Source organism: Neodiprion fabricii, chromosome 1 (assembly GCF_021155785.1).
Source record: "Neodiprion fabricii isolate iyNeoFabr1 chromosome 1, iyNeoFabr1.1, whole genome shotgun sequence".
NCBI classification, from domain to species: Eukaryota; Metazoa; Arthropoda; class Insecta; order Hymenoptera; family Diprionidae; genus Neodiprion; species Neodiprion fabricii.
In genome coordinates this window covers 23,031,567-23,045,437 of record NC_060239.1, presented here as the reverse complement: position 1 = coordinate 23,045,437, position 13,871 = coordinate 23,031,567, and the positions used below count along the sequence as shown (strand labels likewise).

The 13,871-nt window shown below is 36.3% G+C and overlaps 1 protein-coding gene across 2 annotated transcripts in view; it reads right to left on the bottom strand.

The window, feature by feature from the left end:
• LOC124187766 (protein vein) overlaps window positions 1-13,871 on the bottom strand; it is a 259,802-nt gene that overhangs the window by 24,395 nt on the left and 221,536 nt on the right. Inside the window, exon 5 of one of the 2 annotated variants that reach the window (XM_046579889.1) lies at window positions 10,567-10,625. In XM_046579889.1, coding sequence (XP_046435845.1) covers window positions 10,567-10,625 — 59 coding nt within the window. Of the gene's footprint in view, window positions 1-9,900; window positions 10,626-13,871 lie in introns of those variants that run through there. The other variant, XM_046579888.1, reaches the window with a different exon arrangement.

Sequence of the window (13,871 nt, the reverse complement as noted above, 5' to 3'; positions counted from 1 at the left end):
GGGAATGCTTGATTAGAGGGAAACGAGTTAAACACTGAACTCCACGAAACAGTCCATACGTGGCTCCATGCATTACGAGTAATTGAAAAGCGTAAAAACATTAATTACAAACCGATGACCGATCACAAAATGCACTTGTATGATGATACGATAAATTACCCACCGAATCAGAATTGAGAGTCACAACTACGTTTGAATACAAACCCGTTGCGTGAATGTTGTGGCTTTCATTTGTAAATGAACCAGTTATAGCAAAATCTCTAACAATGAAGTGAAATTCAAAAAAATGCTGCAAGCTTTGGGTGTGGTAATATTTTTAATTCGTACAAAGTTTCACGAGCGAGTTTTAAAAAAATCTGATGTTTTTGGAAGATTTCAAAAAAAAGCTCCGGTCATCGAGTAAGGGCAAAGTGAAATAGAAAACATACAAACAAACAAAGATCGAACCGAAAGCCTGTGCAATGCATCGCCCTCGCAATCAGTGCAGCGAAGTTCGGGTGTACTTGACGCGGTATTTTTCTTGGGAAAAGTCAAACATCGCCCGAGCCCGGATCCTGAGTGGTCACGGTTCGAGTTTCGGATAGGATCACCCTCCCATGCGGCCTCTCTTTCCGCACCTAGCACCGTGATGATCGTGAAGAACTGAGAGTTGACTTATGAGTGCCGGAAGTTTATCGACAAGTTTCTATCTCGTCAACGAAAAGACGAGTTAGCTCAGAGTTTTCGCGGTTAGTTCAAGTTAGGACTCTCTGTGTGCATACGCTACGGTATATGTGTATACCCAATGTCAGGTGTGTATCTGGGTAGTTGGTTTCGTACTTTCGAACGAACCACAAAAAGCTTTTATAATTTCTTCTCACAGGAGATCCCGATTGCCATTCCACAAATATCGGCGAGAAAGAGAACCATAATCAAAGATGGCGACGAGGAGAGTGATCAGCTGATCGTTGGCACGAATAAACTGGTTGATTCTACGAGTACGAATGGACAGAAAAGTTTGTGCAAGCTGTTAGGGTTCTGTTTTGATGAATCGAGTGAATATGTAGTGATAAAATACGATTTTCATAATGAAATGCGATGTTTGCAATGCAACAGATATTAAATTCTCTGCCAACATACGGCGCCTCTTTATATTGCGTTTATATTCGCGTAATGTTGATTTTCTGTGCTGTGAAGTGAACTGCATTTAGATTATGCGAGACATGTGATTTCATTGTACACGCTTAGAGTACAAGTATTACAATATCAATCATTATAATTTGTTAGGAATACATCGCCATGCTCCTCGGACATGCTCGGTGACCTAAGGGCTTGTACACTTTTGTAGTTTTTGTTTTAAGATTGATATTAAAAATCTTACAGTGTATATATTATTTGGTACAAAATAAAAATGTAAACTGAAAAAAACGAATATGAAGTATAAATGTTGATATGAATTTAGTGATGATTTTATGTAGTTTCTCTACGTGGCAGTGATGAAGAATTGAAAAAGTTATGAAGAAATACACAATAGACATTCTCACAACAAATGTAGGATTTGTTATACAGACATAAAGACGATTTGTCAAATTCTAAGTTCTTATAATTTTCTACGACGAGGTTGTTATACACATTTTGCTGTTTCGTATCGGATGTTACATGTTACGGTAGATGGAATGTCGCATGCGGTTAATCTGAATATGACGTGAAAATAGTCTGGATGTAGTTCTAACTTGGCAGTTCAAAGGTCTGATCTAGTGAACAGTAAGATTAAAGATAATCAAATGAAAACGTGAAATTTTGCTTTCATTGAATTTCTAAAAATCAACCAATGCGCCAGATTAACGAGTTTTCAATTCACATGGTTATCAGTCACGTAACATTACAGTGATGGTAAAATTATTGAATATTATCAGCCTCAAATCGATATTTAACCTTTGAACAATAAACGCAAACTGCAGACGTGAGAGGGAAGAGGAAAAAGTAAAAACAACAATTTTACCGAATGGTCTGGAATCGCGCGTGACACTTCAGAATTATTCAGATAACGGTCGCGTGATGGGACACGACAAACTAAGAATGTTCGAAATCATGGATCCATTTTTCTTGCCGTGATTTATCGGTAATCGATTAGATCGCTAATCAGTCCGTTACCTATTCAAGTGGTAATCGCATTGCGAATGTGAGGCGCATTGAAAATTCTCTCTGATATTCACAGTCAGTACGGTGGATCAAATATCACTTGTCACAGGCCGATATAACGCGTTATTATAGATCATTCTATATGCGCGGATTATTTAATCGCCGTAACTCGTTCAAAAGAAAAATTTGCATGTCATCCTCTCTGCTCGCGAAACAATATTATGAATTTTATAGTTCATTCGAATTTATTATACGCTTTGGTTTCTACCTACCGATGATTCCATCGCAATATCGCATTAAAAAGAAAGTGTGCAGGTAAAAGGATCGCCTCGATAAAATAACAGTAATGACAGATGATGGAAAGATATTGTGTGTATTTGATTGACTCGAATCATAACGCGGCATTGAACGAAAAATAAAACAAGATCAAATTGTGAAACTATCAAAAAATTCATTTAGTAGAACCAAAAATTTATTTGTTTCAATTGAATGTCGTTTCGTCATCCATATTGGTACGAAGTAAATTCAATTTAATAAATGAAATACAATCACTTCTTACGCCTGTTGAAATTGGAAACCGATTCGTTCAAAATAAATAAATATATTTGCAGTCGGGCGATGAGAATAAAATAAGAAATGGCAAAACGATGCGGCGGTCTTTGAAAAATGAAGAGCGAGACGAAATGAAGCGTGGAAAGATTATATTATACACCTGATGGGATTTTCGTGATCTTGAAAGTCACTGATATAGGTTGGTTCTAGTGAGCATGCGATTAGTCGAGGCTATTCTCTTTTCTAATAAAAGAAAAACTTTTCGTAACTTCTCGTAAACTTTTGCTGACCCTTCTCATCGTCGCATTCTGCCGATTTCGCGATTTGCTTCTAAGGAGGAAAACTTTTCTCGCGGGCTGTGTTGGAGGAAGGAAGCGAGAGAGCAAGAATTGAAGAGAGAAAAGATCACACACACACGCAAAAATAATCCTCTGGTCAAACTTTTGCCCGATCGACATGGTCGCTGATCGTATGATATAAAACCCTGACTTTTGCAGAGATGTTCCCATATTAGGGTCAAACCATTGTTCAATCAACCAAACGAGGGTGATTCAAATTCCATCCAAATGTCCTATCTCAAGTCGGAATTCAAGCTCGAACTCATTTGCCGATTAATTTTAGATTTAATATTGAAGAGAATATTAGATAATCGTGCTGCTGATGTCATGCCAGCTTAGTTAAGGATTTATGGCTTGCTTACCGGGATGGGAATCATAACAAGTTTTATATTTTAAATAGCACCCTCAATCTTTTTTTTCATCAACACGACTCTTTAATACGACTCTTTAATAAGCGTTCCTTCAGGGAACACCTACACAGTAAAAAAAGTAGGGGACAAAAAAAGGTAGAAAAGAAAATTACTCCCGTAGTTAAGTGTAATAATATTGTACTTTTCTTTGTCCAACGAGAGTTTTTCTGTCCCTGTGGACTCGACCTTCCACCACTTTCGCCATGAGGCTGAATTTCGAAATTTTTGTACAGGTTGCAGCGTATGAGTAAACGTGATATGTGAAATTTCTCTGTTTACTAATTATTTGTTGCGACTCAAAATTTTCGGCCATTTTTTATATTTCGATTTATTGAGGGCTGAATATATATGTTATTGCATTCGAGTTAAGGATTATGCTGTTCAATACTTTACAAGTCAATTTGTACGAAAACATACGTGTATGGATTTTCATCCTCTCTGCAACCCTCTTAATCACCCATTCGTCTTAAAAACAAATAATGGGTATATGGAGTTTATCATTGCATGACTATAAAAACACAGGAGGAAACTGTTTTATCGACGGATGAACCTCCATTACTCGATATGCTCATGACAGTTATATCGGTGCTTTCGAATCCCTCTAAATCCGAACAGATATTGCAAACATTCATATTCAAATGGTGCATCAAAAGGACTGAGCAACGTTCCAAATGAATACCAGGAACAGAGATTTAATAACGGAGAATTTACACGGGTAAATTTATCCAGTGGTTGCATTTACGTAGTTAAAACCCAAATCGGAGATAAACGCGAGTGGCAGGCATTTTCGGGTTCAGATTGACAATGAGCAGAATTTCGACCGATCCGGATTAATAACGACTTGGCACAAGGCATATTATACGACTGTATACTTCAAAGAATGTTCTAAAATTAGAGAAACTTGGGGAGTTTTGACGTCACCGTGATTATTGAACGAAGAATCGAACTTTTTATTCATTTCATTTCGAAATAGTCATAAATTGAATACTTAATCATTCGTTATGTTCGTACGCTACGAAAATCTCTTCAAACATATAAATGAACAGAAAATACTAAAATCACAAACAAAAGCTTAGATATCGATGCTTCATTTTTGGACAGTTAAAAAATGGTTGAAAATACAGTTCATTAGACGATAAAATACGATAACTTACGACTGTCTCGTAATAAAAAGTATCGATCTTTGGCCAATCAGCCTTCGTAATCATTAAATATATTCGGATCACTCGGAGTCTTCACCGTTCTCTATTGATTAATAAAACGCGACACAAATGCTCGATACGAATTTTTCTGATTCCGGATCCCGACCTGCACCAGCAGCGCAACAGTAAACTGATTTTAAGGCCTGGAGGTATTATAGAAGCGTTGTAACATCCGACGCCTAATGACTGACCACCGCCGTCACACGGGTTGCTTTTTGGCTGGTTACACGTTCAACGCCTCGCTGCGATTGATTCCTTTTCGATAATTACGCGTTTGATTGATTGTTTACCGTTGAACCAGATGACAGCGTCACGTCGTTCACAGTTCACACCGCAGGCTTGGAAAGTGGTGATTGACCGCACTTCTGGCTCTCGGATTCTTTGACGCGGGAGTGGAGAGTGATAAATATCCCGCCTGAATTGACGGCGCGCGTACAGAGTGCAGATCATAAATTTTTATCAACGTTTGCCAGTTTTTTTTTTGTTTTTTTTTGTTTTTTTTTTCACTTCTTCTTTTTTCGGTTGCCTCCTCAACCGCGCGCGATACGGTTTTATCACTGCGTCGCGGACGCTGAGCCGCGGACCCTTGTTAGAAAGAAAAGTGGACCTTGCTTTGGCGCCGAGGGCTGTTGCCCATTAATCACGCTTAAATGAGGCAATTTAACGATAATTAACTGCGAGTGAGAAAAGTTGTTTCCATGGTGAAATATATACATATTCGGTTTCTCTTTTTTTCCATTTTTTTGTTGTTTTTTTTTTTTTTCGTCATCAGTTTCAAAAGTAGAAGAAATAAAATAAGTATGGAAAGGAAAAAACAAATAGCAAAGAGGGACGTACTGAAATGCTACACGGAAGTATCATCTTGCTGTGACTGTATTGACACTAAAATTTGCTGGTCCAAGTGTATTTATTCTTTTCGTGTAGTATTACTCATATCGCGAAACGTGTTATACCGGAACAATATCTTGAAACTTGAAAATCAACCGCGCATGCCTGAGTTTTATCGGCTTGCAAACTCTATTTCTGGCGGCGATATAGTTGATACGAATTTTCGAGGTTAGAATCTCAAATAATTCAGGTGGTGACTCGAAAAGGTTTGGGAAGCATTTGTTATTGGATCGGAAAGTTGATTCTTCAAAGAACGGTCGGAACTTACTGCTTAGGCTCTTTGACAATTCAAACGTACACAAAATGTGTACGTTGGCCCCCCTGCATCGCAGACAATAATATCGCTGCGGTAAGATTTCGCCGACCAATGAGCTTGAATTATTTGGCGCATGCGCGGTTGATTTTCAAGTTTCAAGAGATTGTACCGATATGTGTAATACGTTCGTAATAGATGAGGTCAAATACCAGTGAATTGATTTCACATGAAACTTGGATCTATCTTCCGCGTTTTATGTATGTTGCACCATTTTATTCAGACGGAAAAATCAGGGAATCACGAAAAATACGTAGACCTACATCTTGGAGCTTGAAAGTCCTAAAAATTACCGCGAGATGGCATTACCTTACTCGTGTGATCAGTGTACGACAGTTTTCCTAGATGGCGTTGTTTCGCCCGTTTTACCAACCGTTGCCAAGTTAGCCAGATGGCGCTGCACGCTTCGCCTAACAAATCATTTATGCAAATGTATGATACGTCCGATTGGCAAGCATAATTCAATTTGGTATACACGGGTCGAAAAAATGTGTCGACGATGATTGATTACGTCGTTACATGAACTAAAGTATTACATGCATAATACAAGCGGCCTGAAATTGTCGAATAATCTTCAACGAAAAATTCGAAAATGCGCGGAGCAAAAGCGTGCAATTTCAACACTGGAATCTATCACCTGACTTCAGGGTGATATTTAGCAGATCGAGTTATCGAACATTAGGTAGCTTTGCGGCGAGTCTCGGGTCTTGGGCGGGTCAAATCTTACTTTATATTTGGCGAAAGTCCACGACCGAAGTGTTTCGGGACTTTCCAAAACTTATCGCTCCTCGGCATTCATATTAATGCACATCGAGGTGGAAGGGAGAGGCAGCCGCTTGACTTTTGCTCGACGTGAAAAGTTGGGAAAGCTTTTTTCCGGATGGGAAAGAGGCAGCGGCCATAATCCGTTAGCTTTAAGACCGGCAACCGTTATATTTCGTTTTCCAATCTCCGAAAAGCTCCAAAGCTTACTGCCGAACTTTGATTAGAGACGTAATAAGAGAAATATACTTTTTTCAGCTGGTTTTATATCGACTGAACGCGCGTCTTTTACGAGGTGGTCACGGTGTTTTATGAGAACGTTTTATTGCGGCTAACGTTATAGGACGGCATGGCACACGAGCTAGGTGGTTGTACCTATACCTATACCTATACGTGCGATATCATCCATGTAGAAATGTTATGTTTCCCTGGCGGTAATTGAAAAAAAAAAAAAGAAAGAATTACGATATGAAAGTATAACCGTCCACTAATTTCGGTTGAAGAAATCTACCCCGCATACGTCAACAGCGTTACAAATATTATATTATTTACTTAGGTATCGCAAGTGTGAGAAATTGCCACGTTAGCAATAATTGGGAACCTGACTGTATGACGCAGTGAATTCTCTGACGTTTTTTATCGATTTCGCCAAGATTTCACACCGTAAATTGCTTCTGAGATTTTGATAATCGTGAATATGACGTTGATAATTCTCGAAACGCAAAACGTTAACGCATCAGAAGTAATAATAATAACAACAATCGAGGAATATAAATGAAAGGGGACATGAAAAATGAAAAATGAGAAATGAAAGGACGGAAAGAGATTTTAAACGAATTTAAACGTTGTTTTCCTTTTGCTCGTAGTTGGACAGTCTGAAATGTGTCACCGGGGAACTTTGTCCGTCAATTCGTTGGAGGGTTATTAATTTTGATTAGTATGTGAAATTGGAGTGATTAATTGTATGATGTATTATTACAAAGACGGTATCGAATAAAGATAAATAAATGAAAAAAATTACCTACCTTGCAAAAGATGAGCAAATAAATATAAAGAGAATGTAAATCCAAACACCAGGAACCCAGGTCAGGTTGTATAATGATATTGTACGTATAAAATATAGAAAAAGAATGATAAAGAGGAAAATCGTTTGTTTTGAAAATAATTACACAGGCTATCATTACGAGTTTACCTACCAAAATCCTTCATTTGTTGTGAGCGAATGATTCGTGTGTGTATCTCTGCGTGTCACAATTATATACATTAATAGATAAACATAGGTAGATAGTATAACGATTAACCATATAATAATGAATAAATAATTATAATATTTGAATTTCGAAACGTTTAATAAATGAAAAATAAATAATAAATATGACAAGGACAACACAAGGTAAACAACAAAAGTGTTTGCCGAGGTGAAGATATGACGTTTAATCAATAATTAATAAAATAATGAATTAAATAAATAAATTAAGAAATTCCCTTCTTCGATTGCTTCTTACTTCTTTCGTTCTTTGTCTTTGTGTGAGTTCTTTTCTTTTTTTTCCCTTCTTTTTTTGTGTTTCTTTTTTTCCACCGGTTTTTATACACATATTTATATATATACATATATGTATAGGATTCTTTGTATTCGTGTGTATATATCTATATATAAATATATATGATATAATGTAAAACGTAAAAGAGGGTCCCGAGACTGGCGGAGCACAGCGCGTGTATCCCTTGCAGATATTGGACATCTATTAAGAGGTCTCCAAACAGAATGCTATATATTATGTATTATACCTTTTTCACACACGTGACCGAGTTGCGAAAAGCTCGACCGAATTGCAGCCGGTGTTGACTTACGATACGCAAATCCTACACCAGATCGCGTTCTTAATTTTTTATTTATTTTTTTTTCTCTTCACTTTCACTCCGCGTCTAACTATCGCATCATCAAAAGCTATTCGGTATCGCGTATATTTTGCGCATCAATTCTAGTCAAATGAAAAACAAAAACAGATTGTTCAGAAACCCCTCAACTCCGTATACCAGTTTTCTTTTTTCATATTTCCTATTTATACATATCCATTCTGTTTAACTATACCTTATACCTCTGCTGTTTTGGCTAGCCTACAATAATTATTACTTTAATTTATTTTACACTATTATTAGTATTATTTATGATTATCGTGATTATTATTATTATTTTTGTTGTTGTTATTATTATTATTAAAATTATTATTGATATTATTATTAATATTATGATTAATATTATTATTAATATTACGATTAATATTATTATTAATATTACGATTAATATTATTGTTATTACGATTACGATTACGATTATGATTACTATTATTATCATAGATGTTGGTGTTTTTGTTGTTATTATTACTATTATCATTATCATTATTATGATTGTTATCATTATCGTTATTATGATTCTTAGTGTTATTGTTATTATTATTATTAATGTTTTTGTTGTTGTTGTTGTTGTCGTTGGTGCTGCTACTTCTGCTTTTGTGTTCATCATCATTATCATTATTATTACCATTATTACTGTTATTGATGTTGTTGTTATTATTATTACTATTATTAATATTATTGCTATTCTTACTGTTATTACTATTTTTACTATTGATATTATTATAATTGTTATTATTTTTGTTGTTATTACTACTACTACACTACTACTACTACTACTACTACTACTACTACTACTACTACTACTGCTACTAATAATAATCTTATTATTATTATTATCATTATTATTATTATTATCATTATCATCATCATTTTTATTTCTTTATTTTGCCCAGTGAATCTTTACGCGCTTTGTCTGGTATTCGTCTTAGGCTTGACAGTTTTCGTATGGAGTGATTAGAGAACAAATAATTAAAATTAAACATTGCAAGATTATAAAATTTTTCCCAATTCCAATTCCTAGCTTGTAACTTTACCGTAAAAACGTTCTTACTATGCTCGTTATATTTTCGTTCTGTCTCTCATCTCAAAAATTATCAGTCTGCCGCGTAATGGATCTTTCAACGCGATGTAAAAATCCATAAATTATATATATCCTATATATATATATAGCAATCTTTCGTGGATGTAAAGTATATTTGCGTTTAATCTTACAATTAAGATAGTCGCCGTTCCTGATTTTATATTTTTTCGTTTATTGTTATTTGTTATCTATCTTGATTTTTTTAGACCAAACCGAACGATTGTTGATATTTCGTTGACGATAAAAATTATGCGCGATATTCACTCAGGCACCGGGGGCGGTGAGGGGCGGATGGGGCGGTAGGGGGGAAAAATAGGCACGGATGGTGAGGGGGGACGGGGGGAGGAGGGGTTCTTTGGTATGTTCGCTGTAGAAGTAATAAAAAAATAAGACCCACGCAGATTTTCAAACGGGCCGTCGCGTCGTTCGCTGCAGTTATCGGTAAATTAACAATCGATCCGTGCACAATTGCCGCGTTATAATTCGGTGTGGAAATATAATGTATAGTGAAAAGTGCAGCAGTATCGTGTAAGGAATTGAAACAATGTTAAAAACTTGTATCGAATCAATCGTTGTAAGTGTATTACAGAGTAAGTTTGTCGTTAAATCGCGCGTGATGAGATATTCTTATTCTTCTCTGTCGTCGACGTCGTTTGATTTTATCCTGTTATCAATCGATTTATCGATATTATTATACATGTAACATTTCGCTAAAATAATCTTATTAATTTCTCTCTGATTTAACTCTCTCCTGTAAGAGAGTCAGACAACGCGGGCTACCCGTTTTTACAGAGTCGTCGTTATATTATCCTAATTCGCGTTTCGGTTTACTAATTGCAGTTGGGAGGGAGGAAAAGCAGTTCGTGCACGGGCCTCAATAAATTTACGACTTATCGGACCCCGACACTTTATCGCTAGCAGTAGTACGAGGTTGAGAGCCCGAGCTTGCAGGAAAATGGTCCTCTGTGACGGTTGTACGCACTTCCGGTGCTTGTTACATCCTTGTTCTCGCACCGGAGGCCCGTGAAACCCTCGGCACACCTGAAACCAAACAAAGTATTCCGTCAGATAAGGATCTTTGTTTCCAACATAAAATTCATTTTACGTACTATCCGCGGTGAAAGTCGCTTTAAAGACTCTGGTTGACCAAAAGTCGGCACTTGTTGTCGATTTTTAACACGAGATTCTCGTGTATTGAATACTTCTTGAATTATTACGTTCGCGAGCTACGAGGATATCTTTAGAAATATAGAAATAAAAAATACTGGAATTAAAAGTGAAAGATTAAATATCGATGCTTAATTTCAAATTGCTTACAAGAGGTTAAAAATCTGGGACATTTATTCGGTTCCGCTTTACGAAAACTCATTTTATTCGAAAGAATCTTTTTTAAAAATTCATTGAAACATTTCGTTCTGTATCGTGTTGGCATTGTTGAATATTAAATATCATAACATTTCACCGATATCGATTATAATCAACAAATAGCAGTATTGATTCGATTACCGAAAAAAAGAAAATCTGTTTCGGTGACTTGGTGGAAAAAAAAAAATAGTCTTTTGAATGAAATCAACCGAATCTGGTAAATTTTTAACCTTTGGTACAATTTGAAATGCGTATCGTTTCAAGAAAATCGTTTTCTCCTTTCTCAATATGTTACTCTTTTTGAATAGTAATAGTAAAGTTTTTCGAAGTCGGTTATAACCACGGAAAAAAATTATTCGTACTTATGTAACTGATGAAATATTGCGTATTGTTTTCCGACCGAGTATTTAATTCGAGATTTTTCCAAGTTGCTTGGAAAATTGGCGTTCTCCGTGAGCTCGGAAACCGGCGTTACAAAAACGGTTTCAGCAAGTAAAACCACAGCTGATGAAAAAACAATATTGAAAAAATATCAGTCCATTTTGAAGTTGAATTTAATGTATAAACGAAAATGGGAACAAATGCAATATAGTCGGACGTATAGACGTCGGCCGAATTGTCATGGAATGCCCCTTGTGTATATTATACGCGTATAATTAAACTTTGCAAGCTCGGCAGATTTTTTTCGGGGCATCAAATAACTCGGCGAAATTTATATCGGCCATAGTTCATGCGAACGTCAAAAAAGCAACAAGAGAAAAAGAGAGAGAAAAAAAAGATCTGTTTACTCAGATGATGAACTGTACAAAACTAGCGTGCGGCGATAAAAATGATTTAGTCGTTTAGACATGATAATGTATATAACGGGATGGCGTTTCACGTTGGTGAAACGTTTCAGAGGGAGTCAAATCGCCGCCATCGTTGGCTCGTGGAAATCAAACAGTAAGCATTACTTACAACATTACTGCCGAAGCTTTTGCCGTCGTGCTTTCAGGCGGGCGGAAAAATTGACGTGAAAGCGCCTAACGGCATAAAAAATGATTTCGTGAGGTTATCGAGGCGGAAGAGTCCGATGGAAAGATCGATCGTTATTAGCGTTGTTTAACCGCGACCCCCGACCAAGTTGGCCAAATAATGGCGATATTGTGACTTTTATTGTTACACGGTGGATGTGCCGCAGATTAATCACATTGAATAATGACGAATAAATCGCTTCGTCATTTTTTCATTCTAGGTATTTTCCAACGCTGAGTGCTTTTTCGAATCGTCGTCGCTTCGAAAACAATAGGCCGCAGACTTTCTTCAAGCTGTATGAAAGTTTGTTGCTTGTAATCGTTCTCTTACTTCACGCCGTACTTGAACTACGTCGTCGAAATTGACAAGCTTTCGAAATTTCTTCTCCAAGAAATGGTGACCACAAAAACTTGTGAATTTGTCAATACTTTTAGAAATATTTGGTCATTTTGTAGAAGTTTATAAGCGAACGTTTTTGTCGGCTGGTGTCTTCTAGAATTTTTCAAATCTACCATCGGATTAAAGAGGAATCCTGAATCTTGTTAATCCTTGGATAGTTAAAATTATCAATTTTTATGTTTTTGAGGAATAGAAACTCGGACGTCAAATCCAAAATATTTCAGATCACGTATAAAAATTAGAGTTTCTTATTCATCCACTTGATCATTTGACACTTTTACTGACTTACACACGTCATATCTTTTTAACACGTGTATAGATGATGCGTTTTTTTTACAAAAGTCCGGGATCAAATCACATTAATTAATAATTTGAGAATTGTATGCAATCAGGAAATTAATACAATATGTATATTTTTTGCGATACATTTATAATATACTATTAATTAGTATAAAAGTTTGGAAATCACTTTTCCGCCCGATCTTGATTTTTATTGTTCATCGCTCGTGAAAAGATTACTTTTGTCCCTGATTTTAGATGAAGAAAAAAAGAACCCGCAAATCGTGCATGTGTTATAAAAAGGAAATTGACCGTCGAGAATTGCAATCTTTTTCGTGCTGCTAGCAGTAAATAAGCATCAAATACACAGTAACTTGTGATTTATTTATATTTCCGAGTGAATCTTACAAAGTTAAAGTTCTTCAAGTAATTGCAACGGCGAATGAATAATGATTACAATTTTAAACGTGATTTGCGGCAGCGAAACATTTTTCTCCGTGTATAATTCCAACGAAAGTCGTGTTTGGAGGACGAGAAGAATAATTTATAATGAGACTTTCTCTTGAGACCAGAGAGATGTGGAGTTGAAAAGTCGGAACGAGTTTAAGGGTGGCAATTGGCCAGTCGTATTATCGCCTGATGGGGGTAGAAAAGCTGCGATTGGGCTGCGGAGAAACGATTGTTTTCAATTCTCTGAATAGCCTTCGATATTTGTCGGTTAAATAAAATAAACGGCGCTTTAATTGAATAACGCTAATCATCGCCTGCATACAATTCTTTGATTTTCAATTCAGCCACGCGTTGTCGAAGCAATAATAATTAAAAAAAATATTCAAAGATCTCGAAGTAAAATGATTTGTGATTTTGCAGAAGAACATTTGACCACATAGGTTCTTGATTCTTAGAATGTTCGCTTCAAGAGCTTGCGTGTGAAAATACTGAAAACACGTGTAAGGTAGTCGGATAAAATATAATATTTCTACGAATTATGTTTGTCTCGAAATACGAACCGCGGCTTCGTGAATATAAGTAAATAACCCAAGGTATAAACTTTATGCAAAAAGACACTTCGAGCAACGCCCAAAGTTGACGAAAATAGTTTGTTTGTACTTCTTTGGTTAAAACTATGGGTTACCAACAATAACAGGGTTCGTACGCTTTTTGGAGCCCGAAATTCCCAGACTATTCCAGATGTTCCAGCCTGAGAATAGGATTTTTTTCAGTAACCTT